Source organism: Hippocampus bargibanti, linkage group LG09 (assembly GCF_051943395.1).
Source record: "Hippocampus bargibanti isolate YZ-2025 linkage group LG09, ASM5194339v1, whole genome shotgun sequence".
Lineage (NCBI taxonomy): Eukaryota > Metazoa > Chordata > Actinopteri > Syngnathiformes > Syngnathidae > Hippocampus > Hippocampus bargibanti.
This window is the reverse complement of record NC_142742.1, coordinates 849514-873648: the sequence shown is the minus strand read 5'-3', so window position 1 is coordinate 873648 and position 24135 is coordinate 849514. Positions and strand designations below refer to the sequence as shown.

General features: G+C 40.0%; 1 protein-coding gene across 1 annotated transcript in view; it reads left to right on the top strand.

Annotated features, from left to right (window-relative positions):
• The first annotated feature begins 172 nt into the window (after positions 1 to 172).
• The window catches only part of slc25a21 (solute carrier family 25 member 21), a 70429-nt gene continuing 46466 nt past the window's right edge, over positions 173 to 24135 (top strand). Inside the window, exons 1-2 of the mRNA XM_089004937.1 lie at positions 173 to 308; positions 407 to 509. Of these exons, the coding sequence (XP_088861063.1) occupies positions 434 to 509 (76 nt within the window). The 5' untranslated portion in view covers positions 173 to 308; positions 407 to 433. The remainder of the gene's footprint in view (positions 309 to 406; positions 510 to 24135) is intronic.

The window sequence follows — 24135 nt, the reverse complement described above, 5'->3', positions numbered from 1 at the left end:
ATGGAAAGAGCTCGAATATGCACACTTTTTACTGTAGGTCAAATTTAATAACTAAATAAATAAAAACAAAAATACATATATATCGTTAAATTGTGTATATATATATCTAAAATCATGTTTGTGTGGTATTGATCACTGGAAGAGGGCGGGGATTTGGGGTGTGCGTGTGATGGGGGGCGTCGTCCTCCAAAGTTGAACTGCAAACTCGGAGTCGTGCGGAGTTGTGCCGTTAACCCCAAACAGGCTCGCATCACGCCCTGACGTGTGCGCGTAAAGTCGAGTGGCGAGACGACGCATCCACGACTCAGGTTGGTGTGCCTCTTGAAAAAGTGACGACTGTGACGTCACAACGGGCCGAACTAGCGAGCTAGCTTGTTGCTCACTACGCGTGTGTTTGCCCTGACAGAGGAACCAGCGGGGGAAAGCGGCCACAATGACGGTGACAATCCCCAAACCGCGCGGCCTCGTCCGGGAAGCCAGCCACCAGATTATCGCTGGAGGATCTGCAGGTAGGAGCGATTGTTTGTTTGTTTTTTTCAAAACGCGTTTTTTAAATATTATTACGTAACTATTCTTTGCACGAACTCGCGACCTTTTTGCACCGCGAGTGACGTTGCAAGTCCGCTTTGACAACAAAGTCTTGATATTTTTAAAAGCACAAAGTTGGAGTTGACTTTTTTGTTTCTGGCCGGTGACATCCGTGTCCCTTTGCCGAAGATGAAATGTGCAAGGCGGGATAGTTCTTGTCCGGTTTTTCCTCTTTCGCCACCATGCATTACTTTCCGCTGCACTGGTGTCACCGCGCATGCGCGAGGCCATTGTTTCCTTGAAACTTTATTGATACAAATACTCAATGTCATTGCTTCCCCCTTAGGGCATTTGATAAAAAAAGAACTTCATTACTTCCTGTTTGTTGATAACGTTTCAACGTTAACACGCAGTTTAAATATTACCCGTACGTAAAGACATAAACAGTTTGTGACACTGTCACAACCTGAGAAACACATTTTATGCAATGTGGGAGAAATTTACAGTAAACAAATAATCCAAGAAAACACGGTAAGAACATAAAATTCAATTTACATTGATTGATTCATTCATCTTCTTACTGCTAGTTGTGTGCCGAGGCTCTGATAGTATTTGTCTTCTGCATTTATGATGATTGTTGTTAATAATATACAACAATACCTCAGCACAGTCACAGTCCTATAGAATCATTTTTAATACATTGATAAATGCAAATTGCCATTCAAATCAAAAGTACGCTGTACATTTTCTCTGCTCTGTCTGTTTAATACGAAACCAGCATTTGTTGAAATTCTAAATTAATCGTTATCAATAATTCCATAACCAATCCAGACTTCCATTGTTTACTCACATGCATAAACAAAAAACATTCCCCACACCAACCCCAAGCGGGAAGTGAGCACAGGAGCATCATCTTGTTCTCTTTTTCTCCTCTTTTTGAACCGGCAAACACAAATTCCTGTTCTTCCTCCCAGAGGGCCTTTTCAAAAAATAATGTTGCGTAACATGGTCAGTATATTGAAAACATGTGCTAGCGCTGAGATGAAATGGGGTGGGGGCACTTGTGTTGTCGAGATAACGTACAGTACAGTACATGATGCAGTCTCGACCCGGCGGGCAAAAAGTTAAACCACATTCAAACACAGACTCAAGGTGAATGTCCTCAAGTTTTTTGTGTTTTTTTTTCAGTGGCATGAACTGCCGTCATGTGTGACATGAGTAAATCTTTGACTTGGAATCTGGGTGTTTTCGTTTTACATGAATCGATTTAAAAAAAATCATTACAGTTACTTTTTATTTTGCTTTCACTTCTGCATTTTCAAAGTCAAGTTAGTTTCCATAAGTTCTTCGAGCATTTTAATGCAATCACGTATTTCAAAATGGCCGTCGAATCGGTGCCGTTCAAAGAGATGTTCACAGATTTCACCCCGGCGTAACTCTTCAAACTGATTATTCTATTGACTATCAAATTGAGTATTCAGCGAAGATTTGTTTTTGCATGAGTGCGTTAGGTGCAGTTATTGCTGTTGACCGCTTGAGGTCGCCACTCTCATGCCACATTGTTATCTTGGTGACTTTCGCGGGTATGAAGCTCGCACTCTAGAAAACTAGCGATAAAAACACTGCTTTTAGTATGATAGTTATTGTTGCTAACTCTGGTATTCAAATGGGGTTTGATACTCCTAGGAATAAGATTGTAAATAGCGTGTTTATTAGTAAAATATTAGCATACTCTGCTAAAAAGAATAACGCAAAAGGCCCTTCTGCGTATTCGACATTAAAACTAGATACAAGCTCTGATTTGCCTTCTGTTCAATCAAAAGTAGCTCGGTTTGTTTCAGCGTGAGTGTGTCTGACTTCAAAAGTTGGGGCTGAAAAGTGGCGGACAGTTTGCTGGCTATCGCTGAGCCGGTCTGCCTTTTAAATGAAGCCTCATTTTGGCAGCTCTCAGGCATTTCCTCCAAAAGATGAACCGTTGTCAAGGATGATTTCCATCCCACGAGGAGCTAGCATATCATCCACCTCAGCGTACTTTAGTCTGTGTTTTATCCACGGCAACAGTTCGCTCATGTTTATGCGACAGTCGAGAATATTAAAAAGTTACGGCGATGTTCTGTCAAAGTGCCTCAAAGATGATTTATTCTTAGCATGTAGCATTGGCTTTAGCATTGGAAAGTGTGTGAGAACATGCAGTGTTGCATACCGGGCGGAGATAATGTACCATTTATCAGCTTTGCTTCATTGCGCCTACTTGACTGTTTTATTCTTTTGGAAAGGGGGTTGAATCCCTCTGTGTCATGTTAAGCATTTCAACATTGAAGATGATTGAAAAAAAGAAAAGCAGGAGCAGTAAGTAAAAATGTATCATTGCTTTGTCGGAAAGTGGTCCAAACTGTTTTTACATGAATGCAACTGTGTCCTGTTACATTTGTTTAAAAAAATCTGTTAGTTCACATTAGCAGTGACGTTAGCTTCATTGTATTATATTCTTAGTGCGGGTAGAACGCGCTGACTTTTTAGCAAATCCTAAGAATACTTGTCCATTGTGTAATTCCGTAAATCCCGCCTGAATTATGTCCCCAATCTGATTATTGTGAGTTGCCGAAATGATATTCATCATTCTGTGTTGATTTCACAAATTAAAAAATAAAATGGAGGATTCTGATCTGAATATAAAAACAAACCGAAACACACCATCGATATTACGAGGTTTGCGCTCTTTTAGTAAAAAAGAAAAAAGTCTAAAATAAAACAAAAATCGTAATTGTTTACGTCATGCTTTGCTCACAAACACAATTCCAATACGAATCTTATCTGAGGCGTTAGCATTGTTAACACGACCCGCTAACACCCCCGCCCTCACACAAAATGGTTTAGTCCTGAATTTATTCAACGTCTCCTGTTAAATGTGAATTCATCCGGCTCCGCCCCGACAGGAAGTGCTATAAATCTTCCAACAAGTATAATATCCGTTTTTAAGTTTATTTATCTTCCTGTTTATGCTGTTAACCTTTTTTAATTTGGAGTACGTGTCTCCATTTATGACTGAGTTTCAATTTTTTTAAAGGCAGTGCTCGTACTTACCTGCATTCTACAAATGTCCACAAGATGGTGGTAGATTCACACTGCAAATCTTTGTTCGCTTTTCATCGCTTATTTTCTTAGTGGTGAGATGCTTTGGGACGCACACTCGTAAACACCATCACGACTTGACAGCCCGTGTGCTTTGGAAAAACAAAACAAGTGCTCATATTTGTCACAGGGTCTTGAAAAACTAACACTGCTTTAGCTAACATCGCCTCGAATTTTCTATGACGTCAGCAGCTGAAGAGCATACTTCAACACTGGCCTGAAAATAAAACATTTGATTATATTAAGCTTCACTTTCAGAAATAGGAAATGTCATGATTCCAAATAAGTTTTCTTGGCCGTTATCATTATTTCTGTAAAACGTACCCCCCCCCCCCCCCCCCCCCCATACCATTGGGTGTCTGGCTCGATTGCTATCTGGCTGTCCATCTATTTGCTGTCTATCTGGCTGGCTGTCTAGTTAGCTGTCTCGCTAGCTGTCTATTAGCTATATAGCGATCTAGCTGGCTAGCTATTGGCTGGCTGGCTAGCTCTTGGAGGAACGGGTGATGTGGTGAAAGGATGAGGTTCTGGTGATGATCTGGGCTGAAGAATTCTGGACGGGTTGAAGTTTGTGGAGAAGTTTCTGAGGGACACCAAGGAGAAGTGAATTGCAATAGTCAATCCGTGAGGTGACAAGACTACGATCGAGGATAGGAGTGGTGTGAGGAGTGAGAGACGGGCCAAGACCATTGATATTGCATAGGTGGAAGTACGCAGATCGGGTTAAGTTATTTAGATGGGAGTGGAACGATAGCGTGCTCAATAGTGAGAGAGAAACTGCTAGCTTTGCCCAATGTGGATTTGGTACCGAGGAGAATTTCAGTTTTTGTCACTGTTATGGATGAAGAGGAAAAATAAGTGCTTAGCGTGGTTGCTGAGATACTCCCCTCCCTCAAAAATAGAGGAGGGCCATTCAAGAAAGTTCGAAAAGTCACCAAATGTACCGACCAAGTAGCCTAATTGGCTTACATGAATAAGTTCCTCCTGCCATGTTGTTGATGTAAGTCGTGCACTTCAGCGGGCAGGCGCTTTGAACTACGGGAACCCCCCCCCCCCACCCCCCCACCCAAAAAAAAGAAAATCAACTTAAAAAAGCAAATCTTCCAATCTACATTTGCAATAGTTAGCTAATCTGACTAATCAGCCCTTGTGTGTGTGTGTGTGTGTGTGTGTGTGTGTGTGTGTGTGTGTGTGTGTGTGTGTGTGTGTGTGTGTGTGTGTGTGTGTGTGTGTGTGTGTGTGTGTGTGTGTGTGTTTGTTACCCCCCCACCCCACCCCCTTAACGGACAGGAAGCGTCCAGCGCCAATCACACAGCGAATTAGGCCTAATATTTATTTCCAGAAACAATCGTGTGCGTGTTTGACCGAGCAATGATTGAACTCCCGGCGGACATGTTGGAGACAGATGTGCACGAGGGATGACATCATATGTTGGAAGCCAGGTGCATTTTGTTGTTTTTGTTTTGTTTTTTTTTTAAACCTGAACGGTGTTGCGCTTTCACTTCTTCCTCCTTTACGATGACGAGAAAAAGCCAAACGTTGACTATCGAACGTGACCTTGTAAGATGTCGGCCATCTTTTGACAGGCGCCCATCTTGACTATGTTGAGGCCTGGCTCAAAATGGCCGTCGTAGCATTGCTTGTTATTTACCCTCCCCCGCAACCCCTCCTTCATCAGTCTTCCACATCATAAGCGCCGCTTGTTATTGGAGTCAGCGCTCATTTCATGTGCAATAATAAAGGCGCAAGATTTATCATCTCGTTACAAGTCGTCGGGGAAATGTGAACAATCGCTGTCGGCAGAAATTAGCGGCCGAATGTTCAATGAATGAACTCGCTCTGCATTCATTTAAAGAGAAGCTTGAAAAGGATCCAAATGTGCTCCCGCCGTCGTTTGTCCTCCGTGCGTGGGGAGATTTAAAGTGAGCAGATTTCTTTCGCGGCTCATTTGAGCTTCGGCCAAAGTGAGTTGTGTAATTTCACGTTGATTTGATCATTTTTTAAACATTCAGTACAACGTGATGTAACGTGGAATGAGACCTTGCTTCCTATTGCTAACAATACATCATTTTACTACATTGAAGTACTTTTTTTAGATTAATACATACATTAATGAATAAATAAATATATAAGTAAATAAATATATGGCCAAATGAATAATAAATAAATTCACAAATAGATAAATAATTAAATAAATAAATGACATAGTGAGTGATAAATAAATACACAAATGCACAAATACATAAATACACAAATAAATAACTACTCAAATAAATAAATAAAAATACATAAATGACCAGATGACTGGTAAATAAATAAATAAATAAACAAATAGATAAATGAAAATCCAACTGACTAGTAAACAAATGAATAAATAAATAAATGCACAAATATATAAATACGCAAATACACAAATAAATACATCAATAAATAGCTACAGAAATAAATCTAAATATATCAATGATCAGATGACTAGTAAATAAATAAATAAATAAATGACTGGATGAATAATACATAAATACACAAATGCACAAATACATAAATATACAAATTAATAAATAACTACATAAATAAACAAAAATAAATGAATGACCAGCTGACTAGTAAATGAATAAATCCATGACCAAATGACTAATAAATACATAAATGCACAACTACACAAATAACTACATAAATAAATAGATACCAACACAAATAAATAAGTATAAATTCATAAATGACTGAATGAAAAATAAATGCACAAATACATAAATACACAAATAAATAGCTACACTAATAAATATCTCTAAATATATAAATTATCAGATGACTCGTAAATGAATAAATAAATAAATGACTGATTGAATAATAAACAAATAAATAAATAAATACACAAATGCACAAATTAATGAATAACTATGTAAATAAATAGATACATAAATAACCAGATGACTGTAAATAAATAAATAAATAAATAACCAAATGACTAATGGACAAATAAATAAGCAAATAAGCAAATAAATAAATAAATGCACAACTACATAAATAAATACATATAAATACTGTAAATACATATAAATAAATAAATAAATAAATAAATAACCAGGTGACAAATAAATAAATAAATGAATAAATTAATTAATTAAAAAAAGATACATAAATAAATACATGACCGAATGAATAATATACAAATAAATGAATGCACAAATACATACATAAATAAAATAAACCATTCTCCATTATTTACAATGCTTCCATTTGTACTGCATTTTCATGCAGTTCGCATTGTGTGAAAGCCATAAAAATGTACATCATATACAACAGGAAAAAAAATTCCAAGCGTTTGTGGTATTTTTGATCCATATTGCAAGAACTGCGAGCCCGCTGGCAATCTTCCCATGAGCTCATCAATATATCGGGCGTTCCCCCCCCCCCCCCCCCTGCTTTCCTTTTGGGATCCTTCTCGGTCCCACTTGAGATTGGGGCAATTGCTCCCAGTGGTGTCGTTCGTGTCAAACGAGAGCTCGCACGCTTCAAAGTGAGCCATGTAACCAGCAGCTGATTCTGCCCGGACTGCTCACTTTTCATCTGCGTCAAATCCAAACCATACACGACCAGGACCTTTTTTATTTCCTGGTGCGGGTTTATAGACGGGGGTCTCGGTCCAATGGGCACAAAACGCCCCATCGCTCTCTCGGTCGGCTTGCTTTTAAAAGTCAATTTGCTACAGACGGATCCCGTGATGATAAAGTAGCGTAACATACGAGCGGCGTGGCCGATAAGGACGTTGAGTCTTTGAATGAAAGCGCCATGCCTGCCCCGCTAGCAACATCTGCTTCTTTTCATTCCCAGGGAACATTACACGGACCACTAGTGGGTCTTCTTGCTTGTCACGACGGACATGATGGAAACATCTCAGTTTAGCCAGTGTGACTGTGTTATCTGAAAAAATACATACATGAATATAAAGGACAGCCGACGTCTCCGGATAAGTTGCTTCCATAATTCGTACAATCGCTTCAAATGACTTCTACTGAGCGTATTTTACAAAGATTCCACCACAGATAGCTAGATTTTAACTTTTAAGACTAAATAAATTCTATAATCGATTGCAAACATGTATGCTTTCCTCTTCAGAACTATTTGAATCATATTCATAACTGGATGAGTAACAAGAAAGCATATTCTCCCAATCTGAAGCCATTGTTTTGATTCTCCAGCAATGCAGGACGTCTTGGCGTGATGTCATGAACCGGGGGGGCGGGACTTTCTGAAAATGCCCAATTCGGAGCTCAATTTTTTTTGCAGATTTTGGACACTTTAAGTCATTTTTATTGGTGTTTTGCATTTGACTAAAAATATCATCCTGCGTGTTTTGGCTATGTTAGATGCTATAAAACGTTTTTCTGATGTCAGTTAGGTAACAAAAAAGTGACGTCGGTTGATCTTTAAGTGTGCAACCAGGGACACGCACAGACCCCCCCCCCCATCACTCCCCCCCTATTGAAGCTTCACATGGAAGAATTGGCGGCTGCTTATTCTCCAGCAGCTTGTCCTTCACCAACTCTGACGTGCACGTTGAAAAGTCCCGAATTGGCCGTTTAACCCCGCGGCCCCCTCGCTCGGTGGCCGTCGAGCGTTCCGCCGACGTTCTCCTCTTGGGGGCCTCGCCGCTTCGCTCGTTGGACGCAACTCGATACGGCGTCGCCCGAAAGTTCAGATAGGCTAATTACAAAGGCGGCGTGCTGCTGCGCGCCGACGTATAAATAAACATAATAAGTAGTGTCAATAAGGGACAAGCCGAAACCCCGGAATGACATGGCGCTTTTTTCCCGTACGTGTGTGTGTGTGTGTGTGTGTTCTGCGGGCCGCTGTGTGGACGTAAACACACGCGGAAACCCTCCCGTTGTTAGCTAGCTGTACCTGTTATTAGCTAGCTAATCATTGTTAACTAGATAATCGTTGTTAGCTAGGCAATCATTGTTAGCTAGCTAATCCTTGTTAGTTTGCTAATCATTGTTAGCTGGCTAATCCTTGTTAGCTTGCTAATCATTGTTTGCTAGCTAATTGTTATTAGCTAGCTAATTGTTGTTAGCTAGCTATACCGGGAACAGCTAGCTAGCTAACAACGGGAGGGTTTAGTTCAAGTGCAATGTGAATACCTGAAGTCATTATAACATTAAGATACTTTTTTTTTAATTTCATTTGTACTTTTGTATTTTTTTTTAATTTATTTTAATAAATTTTACTTAATAATTTTTTTAAATGTATTTTATTTTAGCTAGCTGTACACAGAAACTACAAGTGCAACGTAAATACCTGAAGTCATTATCACATAATTAAGATACATTTTTGATTTCAATTGTACTTTTTAAAAAATGTTTATTTATTTTGTAAATTTATGTGTGAGTGTGTACAGCTAGCTGTCTCCGGCATCGGTACAGCTTGCTAACAATGGGAGCGTTTCCATGTACTCTCCCGTTGTTATCTGGGTACAGGTACAGTTAGCTGACAACATTTTCCGTGTGTGTACAGCTATCTTTACCCGGGAGAAGTACAGCTAGCTAACAATGGGAGCGTTTCCGTGTACTCTTCCATTGTTAGCGAGGTACGGCTTGCTAAAACAAGTGAGTTTTTGTCCGTGTGTGTAAATGTGTGTGTGAGTGTGTACAGCTAGCTATCCGCGGTTAGCTAACTCAATCGAGACGATAGCTATTACGTTACGCAACACCCCAGGGAAGGAAGAATGGTTTGTGTCTCTCGCCCGGTGGCCTTTCTCAAGGCTTCAATTCGGGAAGCTGAAATTTGTAGACACTTTGGGATTATTTCGGATCTGCCGCGGCGAAGCGGATGACGCGCCGGCGGCGCACCGGCGGGGGGCGATGGACAGCGGCCCGCGAGAATGTCAATGAAAGGTCGCCCTGTGGCGGGAAGCTTTGTTGTCGAAAATGAGGCTAGCCAGGGTGTCCATGTTGGTTTCGGTTTAGACCCGCGTGGACAGTTATGTGGTTTTCGGCGGGACTCTTGAGGGTGGAAGGACGTCATGTATGGACTTTTGACAACGTGACCGGGAATTGTTTATTTCCTAAAGTCTACTTGATGAAAAGGACTGGGGGATGGCTAGCTATTTGCTATCAATTTGCTATTTATTAGCTGGCTAGCTAGCTAGATGGCTGGCTCGCTGGCTGGCTAGCTAGCTATCTTGCTAGCTTTCTGGCTGGCTAGCAGGCTATCTATCTGTATATCTATTAGCAATATGGCTGGCTAATTTTCTAGCTGAATCGCTATTAAAAACCAGCGTGGGCTTGGAGGGCTAAATAAAGATGATTATAATATTTTGTCCATGAATTCTTATTAAATAATTCTTAATTATTATAGCATGTGTGTTACGAGCCAATCATAGCATCACTAGCCGCTAGTCATAAGAGCATACTGGCCAGAGCTAGCACAGTGTATCTGTGAGTAAACTTACAAAACATTTAGTAAATTATGACAGTCAGGCTAGTTATCGAGCTACCTACCTAGCTATCTATTTGCTATCTGTTAGGTACCTATTAGTTACCTATTAGCTAACTACTAGCTATCTATTAGCAGACTAGCTAGATGGCTAGCTATCTAGCTAACTATCTATTAGCTATTTATTAGCTATCTATTTGCTCTCTGCTAGTTTTCTATGAGCTATCTATTAGCGCTCAAGCTGCCTGGTTATCTATCTAGCTTTCTATTAACGATCTATTAGCTATCTAGTAGCTAACTAGCTAGCTAGCTTCCTATCGATTTGAGGGAACGCTGGCGCATGTGGCTGCCGCTGCTTACTCACAGAAAACCTTAACCCGTGACTGTAAAGTAACCTTGAGAGTTTTGAAATGCACTTGAAAATTTAATGTATTATTATTATTATTCGCTATCTATTAGCTAGCTAGCCAGCTTTCTATCTATTTGAGTAACTTCCTGGGTGAGTGAATGCTGGCGCGTGTGGCTGCCGCTGCTCACCCGCAGAAAAACTTTTCCTGTGACTGTAAAGTGACTTTGAGAGTTTTGAAAGGCACTTAGAAATCAAATGTATTATTATTATTATTATTCTTAAAAGGGGGTGCCGTTCGACGGCCATTTTTTTTCCCGATGGCCGCCATTAAAATCTTGTATTGAAGTCGCTGTTGAAAGCCCAAAACGGAATTCTGTCCCCCAGCCAGAAGGATTTGTTCCATTCAGAAAAGGATTTCGGAATTTGGAAAGTTCACCCGTAACGATAAAAAAAACATGCGTTAAAACAGCCCCCCCCCCTAAGTACCCCCCCTCCCCAGCCCAAGATTGATTTCTTCCTCCCATGCGTTAAGCATAAACCCGCGCGCAAATGCTAATTTTGGTTTTGATTTCTCTCGCTGAGGTTCAAAACATCTGCGACTTGTCTTTCAAAGTCCAACCCCCCCCCCCCCAGCACCCCCCCTTCTGAATATTGGCAGCCATTTTTTTTTTCTGCATAGCTATTTAACGAGATTTTTTTTGCCCAGAGAAGGCGCGTGTGGTCCAAAATATGTCCCAAATATAATGACGGCAGCGTTGATATATGGCGCTAAATGTTTCCGACGGTCCCAGTAGCACCCCGAGCGGTAAATTCGATGATGATGATGATGATGATGATGATGGGTTTTAGCGTAACGTCAGGAGACGGATGGTTTTTCGGATTTGCTCTTTCGACACCGTAGACGCGCGGGGAGCTTCTCCGACATCTGTTAGCCACAAATGTCAATGGAAACATTTAAAAAAAAACGAAAAAAGAATAAATATTACCGCCGCTGCAGACGTTTATTCTGAGAGACTTCCAACCCCCCCCCCCCCCCCCCCCCCACCCCCTTTTCGACTCCCTGAACCCTTCCAGAAATGGCCGCCTTCTTTCAAACTTCTCACGGCGACGTCCAAAAGGTGACTCAACGGACTCGCTCGCCGCGATTTTGACCGAGCGTTCACGCCGAGCGAGGGGGGGCCCCGAGACCACACACGGGGGGGGTCATTGTGCGGCCTTTGAAGACGGTCCAGTGCAATTGGGTCGGAGGACAGTTGACTGCTGAGCAGGTCTGTAATCCACCGCTTTTTACGATAAGAAAACGCACCATTGTTGCCGTAGCAACGGCCAGAAACAGTATCCGCGGTACCATAAAACCATTTTTTTTTTTTTTTTTTGGTTTTTGTAATGTCTATCCTCTCGCCACACAAGACGAAAATCCTCAGAGGGCCCACGTTGGTGTTCTGGTCTTTGCCGGGCCCTCTGGTGACTTTCCGAACGCCACGTGAAGCGTTACGGTTTTGATGGACGTCACCCACGGGGGCGGGAAAAAAGTCCAAAGTCGGCGCAGATTCATTCCCAAAACAGATGAAAAATGACACGCTCGGCTTTAAATGCAACTTGAGCGTTACGGTGAAAGTTTTTTGGTTTTTTTTTGGGGGGGGGGGGGGGGCAGTTTGGCGCTTTTATGGATAGGTGAATAAAGATACCAGGTGTGGGTATCTGGTCGAGATATATATATATCGATATATATGGATATATATATATATATATATATATATATATATATATATATATGATAGATGTGTTTAAAAAAATACTACATATATATTTAATATATACAGTGATACCTCGGTTTTTGACCACAATCTAAACGTTTCAGAAAACTGTTCGAAAACCGATTTGTTCAAAAACCGAAACAGCACTTTCCTTTAAAATCAATGTAAAAAATCTTAATCCGTTCAAAGTCTAGAAAACAACTTTTTAACTATTTCATCGCATAAACCGTCGAAAAACTTAATAATAGAGCAGGTCATGTGTAAAATTCTATAAAAACAAACTTATTTTCACCAATTTTCTTTCTGCCACGGGGCGTGTCGGCACCTATCCCAGTTGTCTTTGGGCAAACAGGGCGCACTAACTTTTCAAACCATCCTCTACTTGCTTTAAAATCATACTATTGAGGTGATCTTAACCAAATATGTCTGCATTTTCGCAAAAAATAAAACAACTACAAGATGAATGCGTCCGTCACAATGAGGGAGACGTGACATATAAATAAGGAAGTGACGTATAAGGAAGCGCACAGGGTAGTCGAGTTTGGTTGAGAACCAAATTTCGGTTGTATACCGAAATATGACATTTTTGGTTGAAAACCGAATGGGATGAGAACGGAGACGTTGGAAAACGCAGGTTTGACACTATCTATTTTTCCCCCACTTTGATTGTGAATAAGTTGACCCTGAGCTGATGAGTGACGTTGGAGTCAGCAAGTGAGAAACTGGTATTTGTCGCTAAATGAAGAATTTCATTGCCCCCCCCGGCCCCCCCGCTTTCACTGTTCGCAATGTGAAGTGGAAACGAGTAAGCGGATTTTCCAAGGGTTGTTCTTGTGGTGTTAGCCATATCACAATATTTGTCCATTTTCTTGGATTTGGTCTTAAAGTGTCTAATTGACCGTTGTTTTGGTGATTATTGGCTTGCTGGCGACTATTAGTCATGCGAATTTTGTGCCCAACTGATCCAAAAACACGGCAGCCCCCATTTGTACTGAAGTGCAGACGAGACAAGGTAATTACCCCTCGGGCCAATTAGCCAAAGGGGACCGAGGGACTCGCAGCAGCAGCAGCAGCACTCATTTTCTAACCCAAACATCCTGGTGGGGGGGGGGGGGGCTCTATGGATTGGGAAGGGGCCGGGGGAGGGGCGGCGCTTTTTGTTTTGTTTCCTCTGGACGACTTGTGCCAGATGACGAGCACCACTTTTTTTTTTTAATTCAAGTCCGTCAACGGACAGGGGGCCGAGGGGGCCGGTGGGGGCGGGGTCAGCTTATATTACCTCCGCCCCTTTTCATATTTAGCAGTCTGTGGAAGCTCTCAGTCGTGCAGGAGTGGTCCATCGATGAAAATACATGAATAAATATAGAATTTATAGATATTAAAAAAATAACACATACATAAATAAACAGATAATGAATAAATACATAAATAAATGAATACATAAATAAACATGTAAAAAATACCACTCATAAATAAATATTTAATAAATAAATAAATACATACACAATGAAGAAATAAAGGAATACATGCATAAATATATAATAAATAAATATAAAAAATATGCATACATGAATAGTTAATAAATAAAGAAATAATAAAAAGAATGTGTGAATACATAACTAAATATATAATTAATAGATGTAAAAATTAATAAATAAATATATCAATAAATACATACCTAAATAAATAATAAAACATTAATGAAGACACAAATAAACATATCAATAATAGATATAAAAAATACCACACATAAATAAATAAATAGATAATAAATAAATAAATACATCCACACATAATGAAGAAATAAATGAATACATAAATATGTATATAATTAATAAATATAAAAATATAAATAAAGAAATAAATACATAAATACATAAATAAATGAATGAATGAATGAATGAATGAATAGATGAATAAATACATAAATAAATGAATGAATGAATGCATAGATGAATGAATACAAATAGAAAAATAAATAATAAAAACCATTTATGAAGACATAAATAAATATATAATTCATAGATATGAACATTAATAAATAAATACATAAATAAATGCACAAATAACTAAGTAAATAAATAAATAAATAAAAGTGAATTCATAAATAGCTAAATAAATAATATAAACAATGTGTAAATGCATAAATAAATATCTAATTAATAGATATAAATACATACATACATACATACATATACATAATGAAGAAATAAAAGAATACATGAATAAATATATAATTAATAAATACAAAAATATACATAAATAAATAAATGTATGAATAAATACATAAATAGAAAAATAAGTAATACAAACCATTTATGAATACATCAATAAATGTATAATTCATAGATATAAACATTAATAAATAAATACATAAATAAATCCACAAATAGCTAAGTAAATAAAGTAGCAAATAAAGAAGTAAATGAAGAAATAAATTCATAAATAGCTAAATAAATAATAAAAAAATGTATGAATACATGAATAAATATATAATTAATAGATATAAACATTCATAAATAAATAAATACACAAAAAATGAATAAATAAATACACAAACAAATGAATAAATAAATAAATAAAAACATAAATAAAGAAGCATATAAATAAGTAAATAAATAAATACAGTGTAATAGATAATTCTGTCCATATGGCATCTATATATAACCTGTGTGGTACAAAATGGCCGCTTTCACACGCTTTTAAGACCACAAGATGATTGCATTGGATTGGCGGGAGTTTTTGAGTGACATTTCGGTTCGTACGGGAGCGAGCGAGCGATACTCATCAGCGGAGAAACGGCGTGGAAAAAGAGCTCGCTGAAATCCAAATCAGTTTTGTGGGAACCTTTTTTTCACTTTTTTTTTTTCTGCGCATGAAAGCCAATCAAGTTTTGGCCTCCTGACAACAAAACGTAAGGAACAAACACGCGCTGACATCATGGCCAGGTTTTTTTTTTTTTTTTTTTTTGGGCGGGACGGGATTTGTCTTGATTGGAATAACGCCTCGGTTGGACTTTTTTTTTTAATGAGGATTTTGGATGTTTAGGAAAATGATTTGGACAGAAATTGCAGATCTGATATGAAAATTGGAAGGGGGCGGGGTCACTTGTAGCTCACTTGTAACATTGCCCACAAAAAAAAGTGTTTTTTTGCAGTGACAAATTTGTATGCACAAAACGCAAATGAATGATGATGTCATTCCAGGACGGCTGGCGAAGCAAATGAAGCACACAGCTGTTTGGAGTTATATGAGCTTGAAATGGGGGCGGATGTACAAAATACAATGCAAATACATATAATATTGGTTTATATAGCGCTTTAACAACACCTGAAGCTGGAACAAAGCGCTAACATGGGAAAAAAGGGAAATGCTGCCTCCGTGTGTAAGGGAAAAATATTGCCTCGGGCCATGGCCAGCGCTTTATTGTCACCAAAGCATGAAAAAAACAAAACCCGAACAAATATGGGAATCGCGCACGCTGTACGTCATATTTTCAATACCCGAATAAATTTGTGAATGGCAGTGAATGAGTTGATAAAAAATAAAAAGGTGTGTTCCATTTCCTTACCCAGACGTCTCAGTTGTTCATTGGCATGATGTGCCAAAATGTTTCAAGGAATGTGTCTCGAGGGACTTGGCGTCACAGTATTACCTTTATGTGTGTGTGTGTATTATGCTTGTTAATTTTGAACACCCTGGGTTGTCATTGTGATCGGCCGCAGTTGTTTCTGGACCTGAGCTGAGCGAGTTTGGCCGTCTGCGCTCTAACAACAAACCCGCCGCCATAATTAGTGAAAAATTTCACACTGCACATCGTCACGGACGACGCCCTGACCAATTTGACCTCGTCGGGGTTTTTTTTTTTTCCTCTCTCTTTCTTTGTTACATGCTTATATTGAAATCTTTTTAGGGTGAAGGATGTTAAAAGTTTGATTGAAACAATACATGAAGACTCGGGCGGAATTGTTTTTGGTAAAGTAGACTTTGGATGTGATGAGGTGGGTTGATGATTTATTTATTGCATTCTATTTGTGATTGTATTTTATTTATTATAGTACCTATGCTTGTTTGTGACTGTAAAGTGTCCTTGAGAGCTTTGAAAGGCACTTAAAATGTAATGTATTATTATTATTATTATTCGTATTTATATTTTTTTATTCAATTGAAATTTTAGTTGTAATATTCAAAATGCTGTAAAAAAACTTTTGTTTTACACCCGCTGCCTCTCTAAAACAGCATTTTGGTGAAAGGAAAATGATTAAAAGTTGATGAGAATAAAGCCGTGATGTATTTTTGTTTCAGAAATAAAAATGACAAACACAATTTCAGGTTCGCCCAAAACATTTGTCAACTCTTGATTTTTTTGTTGGAATATCCAAACAGTTGTTCAAAAAAAAAAGGATAGTTTGAAAATGTTATGTCACTTACATTGAAATACATACATATATAATTAACAAATAAATACATGAAGAAAGAAACTGATAAATAAATAAATACATAAATGAATACATGCAGACATGAATCAATACATAAATCAATACGTAATCAAAAAATCAATACATTAATATATAAATAAACAACTAATAAATTAATACATAAATAAATGAACATTAATACAGAAATAACTAAATAGATAATTTAATAACTAAATAAATCGCAGCGGGCAACCAATGTTGACAATTTTAAATTATTTTTAACCTCCAATGCAAATGCATTTCCCCTCACCATTATAACTCATCAGGTTTTCAAAATAAAAGAACAATCATATAATATGTACTGAAACCATCTTGTTTCAACATGATCTTTTATTTTATTTTTTGCCGCAGTTTAATCTTCATCAGTCGGACACAATTCGTGAAACCGCAAATCGTCCCGATTTTCACGACGCCTTGGAAACGGCGTACGCTAATCGTGCGAAAAAGCCGCCGCCATCCCCAACGTCAACGGTCAGCGTGCTCGTTGCGATACTCTGGACACTCCGACACATGTCTTCAATTTCATTTGGGGGGGTTGGGTGGGTTTTTTGGAGGGGGGAAATTGAGGGGGGCGAGGGGGTCTGTATTTTGCTTGAGTTTTTATGCAAGAATAATTTGCACTAAGTAGCCGGGCGACCTGTTTGTTACGCTAGAGCTGACACTTTGTTTATGTTCCTTGAGGAGCATGATGGATGTGCTCGCATTTGATGCTAATTAGCGCAAATTGTAGCAAAGAATGCCCAGAGTCTGCAGTCCGCCGTTCACACCGTTCTGCTTCCCCGTTGTCCCATAAAAGTCTGCTCCGTCCACGTTCGGCGCTCCGGGAGGCCGATGTCCGCGCCGCCAATTACAAAGTCCGGCACTGGCGGAGTCCAAGTGGCCGTGAAATTGTTGTTTACTTAGCGAAGCTTTGCTAGCTAAGATTAGCCGCTGTCACGGGATGACCATTACGGGGGGGGAGGCGGGGGTCCGGATTCGATGGGGGATGCAGTTTTGGGGACATTTCTGTGAATAGTTAGAGTTGTCATCAATTTTAAAAATGCTGTCGTATGAAAATAACAGCGGTCAAAATGGCCGTCAACTCCGAAGTGGGCGGCGTCAAAAATGACTTTGACAATCGTATATTTGCCGTCTTAATTTTTTTTTTTTCAAGCACACGACCTTTTCAGATTTTTTTGACGGATCAAAGTTTGCGAGAATGACCCAAAAAGGGGACAGCGAGTCGAATTTGGTGCCCTCCGGTGGTCAATGAATAGAATGCGACCAACTTCAGAAGATTACTGAAGGACGATCTTCAATTTCAATTTTTTTCGTCGGAAGTTCAAGAAAATTGTCCTCCGGAGCAACTTCTAGTCTTACAATCAAAAGTGGTTTTTTTTCAAAATTTTTTTGACCGATAAATGTTTGCTGTAATAACAAGAAATTACCTGTTAAAAAAGTCGAATTTGGTGCCCTCTGGTGGTCAACAAACAGAATGTGACCTACCTCTGAGCGATTACGGCAATTTTTTTCATCTGAGGTTCAAGAAAAATGTCCTTCTGAGCAACTTCTAGTCTGAGAATGAAAACCGTTTTTTTTCCAGATGTTTTTGACCGATAATTATTTGCGGGAATAAAAATGATCTGTTTAAAAAGTCGAATTTGGTGCCCTCTGGTGGTCAACGAATAGAATGCGACCAACCTCGGAGAAATTACAGCAATTCTTTTGGTCGGAGGTTCAAGACAAATGTCTTTCTGAGGAACTTCTAGTCTTAGAGTTAAAAACTGTTTTTTAGAAATAATTGCCCCGCTAATTTACGCCTCCCCCCCCAAAAAAAATACATAATAATAAAAAGTAGATCTGTGACACATCATTCCTATAAAATGACAGAATCACCACATCCACTGGCCACTTCTTCCTGGTCCGATGTTCACATGGCCGCTAATATAACCAACCCCCCCGACAATGGCCCTCTTTCACATGCATTTGTCGTCATGTGCCGTTCCGCCGGCTCTAATCTTTTAGGAAGCAGCGGGGAAATGAGCTTAGTCAAGCCCGCCAGCTCCGCTTTGGCGCTGGGGTCCAAATGACCGAAACCGACCCGATGATGATGATGATTTTGAGGAGGAGGAGGCAAACGAAATGCACACCAGTCGCGCCGAACTTCTCGTCCGACAAAAGCGACCCAGAGTGAGGCCTCGTTTTTCCGTCAACAAAAAGTTGATGGAAAAAATTGGGGGAAAAAAATGCATTTTTTTATGTTTTATTCTTTTTTTTGTGCCGCTAATAATAATAATACATTTCATTTTTAAGCGCCTTTCAAAACTCACTTTACAGTCCCAGGATACATTTTGCAGTGGGTGAGAAGTGACAGCCACACTCAACCAGGAAGTGACTCAAATAGATAGAAAGCTAGCAGGCTAGCTAATAATACTAAAAACAATACATTTCCTTGATAAGGTATATAACGTATTATAAATGAAATGTAGAGTGTATATGCGTGGTTTGCGCGTGTGTACATGTATACGTGTAAGTACATGTGTGTATGTATATATATATATATATATATATATATATATATATATATATATATATATATATATATATATATATATATATATATATATATACATACAGTAAAGTCTCGTTATATCGATATGGGATATATCGATAGTCCCGGTTATATCGATATTTTTTCGGACTCCCTTGAATATCGATATAACGAGACTTTACTGTATATATAACCTGTGTGATATTTTGGGCGTGCGGCTGGAACCCCGGTCAAATCTACAAGCAAACAATGAAGCGCAAGGTGCCGTTCGTTGCCAAGGCTTGTTTTTCTTTTTTGCCGCCTCCCTAAAAAAATGATTTAAGGCCCATTTTTTTCCTTTTGCTGTTTTCACGGAGGATTAAATGTTTAGGGCTTCTGTCTGTAAAGCCACTTTAGTGTCTTTGTTGGCTTTGGAATGATTTCTTGCAGAAAGTCAACGTCCCCCCTCCTAACCGTCCCCTCCCGCTATGTCAATCTGTCTGAAACAATACAAGGAAGAACTGCAATGTGTGTACTCCGCGTTTACGTTCATTTTGCAAGTAGCGCTTAGGCGGAAATAAACATTGTTTTTTTTTTTTTTTGTTTTTTTTTGACCCACAGTATTGATGTGTTGATCTCGGAAAAGTTTAATTTGAAGTATCTCTGGTGAGTCCGATGGGGAAAAAAAATTACTTTAAAGGACAACCGACACCTGCGGACATGTTGTGTCCATAATTTGTAAAATGACTTCAAATGACTTCTACTGAGCGTATTTGACAAAGATTCCAGCGCATAGAGCTAGATTTGACCTTTTAAGACTCGCGCTGAATATTCAAGAAGTCTATCTAGCTATCCAAGCGACTACTCGCGTCTCAAACATTGCCGAAGCTTGGCGATCCTCCTTTATTGGCCATGTCAGCTCCCTCTGGCCAAGATGAATCAGACAGGAAAGGTCGTAACTTTGCCTGCCAAAGCCTAATTTCCAAACCGTGTTTTTTCCCCCCTAACTTGATTCTTGATTCTCCCCCTAAATCATCTTGGAGGGGAGAATCGAGAGGATGCCATGAGTACATTTCCACCAAAAAGAGAAGAGCGGTAAAAGGTCCCAAAAGGCCCGTGAGTCATGTCGCTGGCACCGCGCAAGCGTACACACAGACGAATGGCGGCTGCTCTTGTGTATACAACAAGATGACAAGGCCTTTTCAGGCGCGGGCCAGATAACTCCATCACCAATCGCGGCGCTCTAACCGGGCGGCATGACAAGAGGCGGACGTGTATACACAACTCGGCCATCCGACTGGCAGCCTCGGAGGGGGGAGGGGAGGAGGGTCCCGTCTCCTTTCCCCGCGACTAACTCAATCATGCTCAGGTTTCACTCTCGCCCATCCGAGGATAACTCGCTTCCTCGATCCGTCCCCTGAGCGCCCCTCCATCCCATCCCCAAATGTGGAACACAAATCCCACCCATACAGTATTTTTTTTCCGTTTTGTTTTTCTAAAAAAAAAAAAATCATCATCCTATTACAATTGATACGTCTGTGTCGGCTCTCAGTCGTACAAGAGTGGTCCATCGAGGAAAAGGTTTCTTTAGCCATAATCTGTACTTCTTTGAAGGCGTCGAACGTTTCGCTCCTCATCCGAAGAGCTTCGTCAGCAAACTAAAGTTGTGCTGGTAACTCAGGCCCAATATATACCTCTAAAGGACAGAGGTTACAATGATAGCAGGTCCCTGCTAGCAGTAGATTACTCCTTGAAGCTAATCTGATGACTTCTTTTGTTCTGTCTGATTACCTCTAATGATCTGTCTCTGATTGCCCCATTCGCTCTTTATTGGATGCAAAAAAACTCAATACGGTGGTTCCTCTACTAACAAACGTCTCTTTATATGAAATAAATTTCAAGATATGAAAAGTTAAATTACAGACTGGAACCGATTAGGTCATTTACATGGAAAACGCATCTTCCTTTATGGACAGAGGTGGCAGTGTCAGACCTCTGGTCTAATAGGTCCCTGCTCTATGGTTGTGGGAGCAGTAGACTACTCACTAAAGCTAATCTGATGACTTCTTTTACTCTGTCTGATGACCTCTTATGATCTACGCCTGGCACTGATTGCCCCATTAGCTTTTTATTGGACGCACCTTCTCCCCAAAGAAAATCAATACAGTGGTCCCTCTACTAACAAACATCTCTTGATATGAAAGAAATTCCAAGATATGAAAAGTTAAAATACAGAATGGAACCGATTAGGGCATTTACATGGAAAATGCGTCTTGGCTTTGGAAATGTTCTTGAGAATTTCATCCATTTAATTTTGTGAATAGAGCTAAATTGCTTCTGCCACGGCTCTCCATCTGCCCAGAATGTCAGGAATCATATTTTACATATTTGACAAAAATATCGTAGCGTCAAAAAATATCGTCAAAAAATATCGTAAATGGTCTTTTTTTGTTCTTCATTCTTACAAATCATGACATCGGGCGGCAGAAATCGACAACAAAGCTTTGTCCACCGTATTTTTCAAACTCACTGAGAACATGTATCCCGAATCAAGTCCCGACTGTGAAAGCCCGCCCTCCCTCAGACCCTCTTTGTCCCCGTCCGCCCCCTTTCTTGCAGCCGCACCGGCGCTAAGCAGGAGCAGATGTGGTAAAGTTTACAGAAATGGGGAAGGTTATTTTCCTGTTTCCATCGCATTCTTCTAAACACTTAGCTCCGACGCGCTTTGAAGTCACCCAAGAAATCTCCAGTCTGCCCGAAAAAAAAAAAAAAAAACGATACCATCTCCTGGAGCAAAGGGGAGCCAGGAAAAGGCAGGGCAGGGCGAGGGGGGGGGGGGGGGGGGTCTCCGGCTAAATGAGGAAGAGGAGGGGCTTGTCGGATATTGTCGAAGGGGGGGGGGGGGGCAAAGGACAAGCGACACCTCCGGACAAGTTGCGTCCATAATCAAATCAAAACAATGGCTTCAGATTGGGAGAATATGCTTTCTTGTTACTCATCCAGTTATGAATATGATTCAAATAGTTCTGGAGAGGAAAGCGTACATGTTTGCAATCGATTAAAGAATTTATTCCGTGCCATTTTGAGGCAACATTGGGGGGAAATGTCTCACCAAAAAAGAGGCAGAAAATGGCGACCAACCTCCGTGTGAGAAATGACTCAGCCCGTTTCCACAGGCGCATAAATTCCTTACATGGAGCTTGGTCGCCCTCTTCTGGCTCTTTTTGGTGCAACATGACGTTTTCAGACCAAACAAGCACAGCAAAATGCATTGACGTGATGGAAGGACTGCTACAATGTGTCCTTTTTTCGGTCAGGGGCGTTCCTTCAGTGACGTCACGTACGGACTCGTCACCAACTCAAAAACAAGACTTCCGGAATATTCAGCGCAAGTCTTAAAAGGTAAAATCTAGCTTTAATATGCGCTAGAATCTTTGTCAAATAAGCTCAGTAGGAGTCATTTGAAGCCATTTTACAAATTATGGACACAACTTGTCCTTTAAGACTCGCTGAATATTCATGAAGTCTTGTTTTCGAGTTGATGACGATGCCCTAAGTCAGCGGTCCCCAACCCCCGGGCCACTGACCGGTACCGGTCCGTGGGTCATTTGGTACCGGGCCGCGCAGAAAGAATAAATAATTTACATAAAATGAAAAATGAAAAATTACCAGATGACATCCGTCTAGGACTTACTCTTGACGCAGGTCAAAACGCTTGTCTAGGTCACGTGATACTTACCGCTAAAATTAGCCCACTGTAAGCAAGCAAAATGAGTCATTTTATTTTGCTGTATTTATCCGCCGGTCCATGGCGCAAAAAAAGGTAGGGGCTATTTTAGACGCTATCAAACATTTTTCTGATGTCAGTTAGGAAACAAAAAGATGGTGTCGGTTGTCCTTTAAGCCCTACCTGGGCCGGTTGCCATCTCGCTTTGTAAGGCCGAGCGGGAGCGCCGCTGTGGGTCCGATCGCAAGTGCAGATAAAACCCGCATTAGGCCCGTGTAATGCACGGACAATTTTAGAACCAGACCCCCCCCCCCCCCCCTCCAACCAGACTCCCCTCCATGTACATAATGGCCAACGGGCACGGCCATTGAACCCATTCCTATCTGCCGCCCCTATCTTGCACCTTTCCTTTATCCATTAGCACCCCCCCCCCCGGCCCCCCCTCACCGTTTTTCGCCAAACGACAAACAATCTTCGCAACGTAAACAAGCCCCCCCGTCTCGATCCGAATGTTTTGATCCGCGGTTCCCTACAGTCCAAGATAAACAGATACAGGTCTCTCTGTCTGTAAACATCACCCCCACCCCTCAACAAGACCCCCCCCCCCCATCCTCCAGTAAGAAAGTTAAAATACGAAATATCGAGTTACAAAAGGCAAAAAAATACGCTTTGGTCTGATCTCATGATTCGTGTTTGTTTCAAAAAGACCATTTTCATATCATATTATTTGTTGTATTTATCCGTCACATCTTAACTCATTCACTGCTATTCCCAAATTTATTCAGGAATTGAAAATATGACGTGGATTCCCGAATTTGTTCGGGTTTTGGTTTTTCATGCGGGGAGGGTGTCGATGAAATACTGGTCAGAACTCTGGCCAATTTTTTTTCTCTTGCCTTTTTAGACTTGGAACGGATTACATTTTTTCACATTGACTTTAATGGAAAGTGCTGTTTTGGTTTTCGAAAAAAATAGTTTGGAATAGGTCTCTGGAACAGATTAGGGTCAAACCGAGGTGTTACTATATCTCCCTTTTCACACCACTGTGGCCTTCCTCTTGATGGCAAATACGTAGAACTGCCCCATTTCAAAATCAGATAACTCCAGACTCATATAACCTCGGAATTAACTCAGTTTTTTTTTTTCAATGTGAAACAAAGGTTTCCACTCCGGTACCAGGGTTTTTGTCATTGTCACTCAAATTCCAGGAATACAGAAAC